Genomic DNA, 2740 nt, shown 5'->3' with positions numbered 1-2740 from the left:
CTCCCCAGCTCCCTTCTCTCCTCCACTCCACCCTCACCCCTCCCCGCCCCGCCCACTCACACACTCAACAAAACGAAATTACGCACCTCCAATCCTGAGTTCCTGGAGGGCAGACACAGTGCATTTTAATCTCTGATTCTCTAGGTCTCAGCACAGTATCAAGTCAATAAGTGACTAAATGAGTGGTATGTTGGTGGTGGTGTTAACACCTCACAGCACTATCCCAATAAGCAGATAAGACCTTTTCCTTCAGAGGACATTAAAAAGAAGGGCTGTAGCTTCTGTCCTCTCAGGCAAACTCAAGAAGATAGACTGCTTTCGGCAAAGTTATTACAACTATCTGAGGTTGGTCCTCCACAGTCTGCTAGCAGTCTCTCTCCAAGCCTCTTGAAAGCCAATTCGGTAACTTCTAAAATTGCAGAAACTAAACTAGCTCCAGATCACAGGAGAATTGCCCTCAGATAGAAGATGAGGTAAACTGATGCCCTCCTTCACCACCCTACAATGGGAAAAACATCCCCAAATGCAGACTGGTAAAAACAATGATTCTAATTACCATGAACAGAGGATCCTGACTCAGAGAGAGTCATCAAAGAAAAAAGCTAGAGACAGCAAAATCTAACTCTGCTCTCTATCTCCAGAGCTACAACTGGAGTCCAGGTCACAAACAGATGACTGTAACTGCCTCTTCACTGGTCTCCCAGCTCCAACCCTCACCCACCGCCCCATTGGTCTACTTTCCAAAGAGCAGCCAGATGGTGCTTTTAAAAACTGTATCAATGATTAGGACACATTCCTGCATAACATTCTCCAATAGCTTTCCATCCACTTGGAATAAAATCCAAATTCTTTACCAGGAAGTTCAAGGTCCACTCCCCACTCCCTTATGTCATACCACTCTCCCCTTGAATCACTACATGCCAGAAACAAAGGTCTTCTGTTTCTTAAAATAGGACAACCTCTGGGCCTGTTCCTATGCTGTTCTTCCGACCTGAAAGACCTCTCCCCTGATTTTTACAGAGCTGGTTCCTTTTTAAGGCTCAGTTCAAACATTACTTTTTAAAAAAGGGCTTTCCTGACTATTCTATCTAAAGTGGCACCCCTTCCCACCCCATCACTCCCCATTAGATTTTTTTTTTTTTTTTAGCTCATCATGACTAGACAATATTTTCTTCATTTTCCTGGCTCTGTCTTCTCCCTCATTAGGGTGGTGGAAGCTGTGTTTTGTTCACCCTGTGAATACAGTGCATGCAGTAAGCACATAAAAAGACTTTCTGGAGGATTTGTTGACTATCAACAGTGAAGAATCCTCAGGATGAGCTATTTTGTTCTTCTGTTAGAACTAAGAAAATATCCATTTAGCCCCTGCTATGTGCTGGGCACTGTAGATTCATGATCTTCCTTTCAGAGAGGTAAATTAACTAGCTCAAGGTCACATGACTAGTGACTACCAGACTTCTGAGTCCAGTACTTGTTTGTACAGCTTCTAAACCCCTTTCAAGGGGAGGGCTGTTACTCTCTGGTTCACTCTCATATTGCTAATAGCTAGAAAAATTAAATATGTCTAAATTGCTTTAGTTATTAAAGCATTTCCACATTCATCTCACTTAAGAATATAAAGCACTAACACAGAAAGCCACACACAACCAAAAGAAGTAGAGTGCCATAAGGTTCAATATTCCTGCCCTGGGGACTGGAGAGAAGTCCGGGCAAATGGAGGAATGAAATCCTTATTTTTGTTATAGAGGAATGAGGAAGCTGTAAGTCACAGGAATGAAGGCTTGGACTTGCTGAAACTCCAGATAACACCTGGCTATGAAGCAACAAGAAGTGAATCACAGAGCTGGAAGGCACTTCAGGCGTCATGGAGGCCAATCTCTGGCTGATGGATGGAGGGAAATGAGACCTCAAGAGGAAAAGTAACTTGCTCAAGTTCATTCAGCAAGTGAACAGAGCTGGAAAGGGGGATCTCCTCTCTCCCAGTCCCCTTTGCTCTCAAGCTTTCTCAAGAATTGTGGGGCGGGGTAGGGGTGGAGAGAGGCCAGAGACAGCTCATGGACTTCACAGAGGGGTACACAGAAGGTAGGAGTGGGACCAGGAAGGTAAAAGTGTTAGGATGGGGGCAGAAATGAGCCAAGAAGGAGGAGGTGGCAGTATCTGGGAAGGTGGGTGAGGGCACGCCAAAGGGAGGAGAGGAGGAAAAGACGGAAAAGAAAGGAATAGAGGGAGGGCGGAGGAAAATGTGAAAACAGGGTCTGGAGGGGCCTGATAAGAGTGGGGAGAGCCTGAGAAGAGAGGGTTTGGAATGAGAGTCTGATGGTGGAGGAGCCCAAGGTTCGAGGAGACGCTGAAGGGAGTCAGACAGGGAGAGTCCAGAACCCGGAAAGTCACGGCAGGGAGTCTGACGTGGGAGATTTACGGGATCCAAGTAGGCCCTGGGGTGCGTCCGACGAAGGTGGAATCCGGGCCCGGGAAGCTGAGGGGAGTCTTAGGGGGCCGGGTTTACTCACCGCGCTTGTTCTTGGTGCCGTGCTTCTTGGCGGCTGTCAGCTCCTGCTCGATCTTCTTTTCCAGAAATTCTTGCTTCTTACTTAGCATTTCTTCAGTGTCCCGCAGCCGCTGGATGGCCTCCTGGGGGGTCGGGCCGCCCTTGCCAGCCTTACCCCCTCCCGCCCCAAACAGCTTCCCGAACATCGACATGGTTGCTGCTCGCCGCGCCGGCCTGCGCCGCCCGCTCCGG

General features: G+C 47.9%; 1 protein-coding gene across 1 annotated transcript in view; it reads right to left on the bottom strand.

The window, feature by feature from the left end:
- CHMP4B (charged multivesicular body protein 4B) overlaps positions 1-2734 on the bottom strand; it is a 41959-nt gene extending 39225 nt beyond the window's left edge. Inside the window, exon 1 of the mRNA XM_006921730.2 lies at positions 2511-2734. Within this exon, the coding sequence (XP_006921792.1) occupies positions 2511-2700 (190 nt within the window). The 5' untranslated portion in view covers positions 2701-2734. The remainder of the gene's footprint in view (positions 1-2510) is intronic.
- Positions 2735-2740: the final 6 nt, after the last annotated feature.

The sequence above is a fragment of the Pteropus alecto genome, unplaced genomic scaffold (genome assembly GCF_000325575.1).
Source record: "Pteropus alecto unplaced genomic scaffold, ASM32557v1 scaffold45, whole genome shotgun sequence".
Lineage (NCBI taxonomy): Eukaryota > Metazoa > Chordata > Mammalia > Chiroptera > Pteropodidae > Pteropus > Pteropus alecto.
This window is presented reverse-complemented; position numbering and strand designations above follow the sequence as displayed.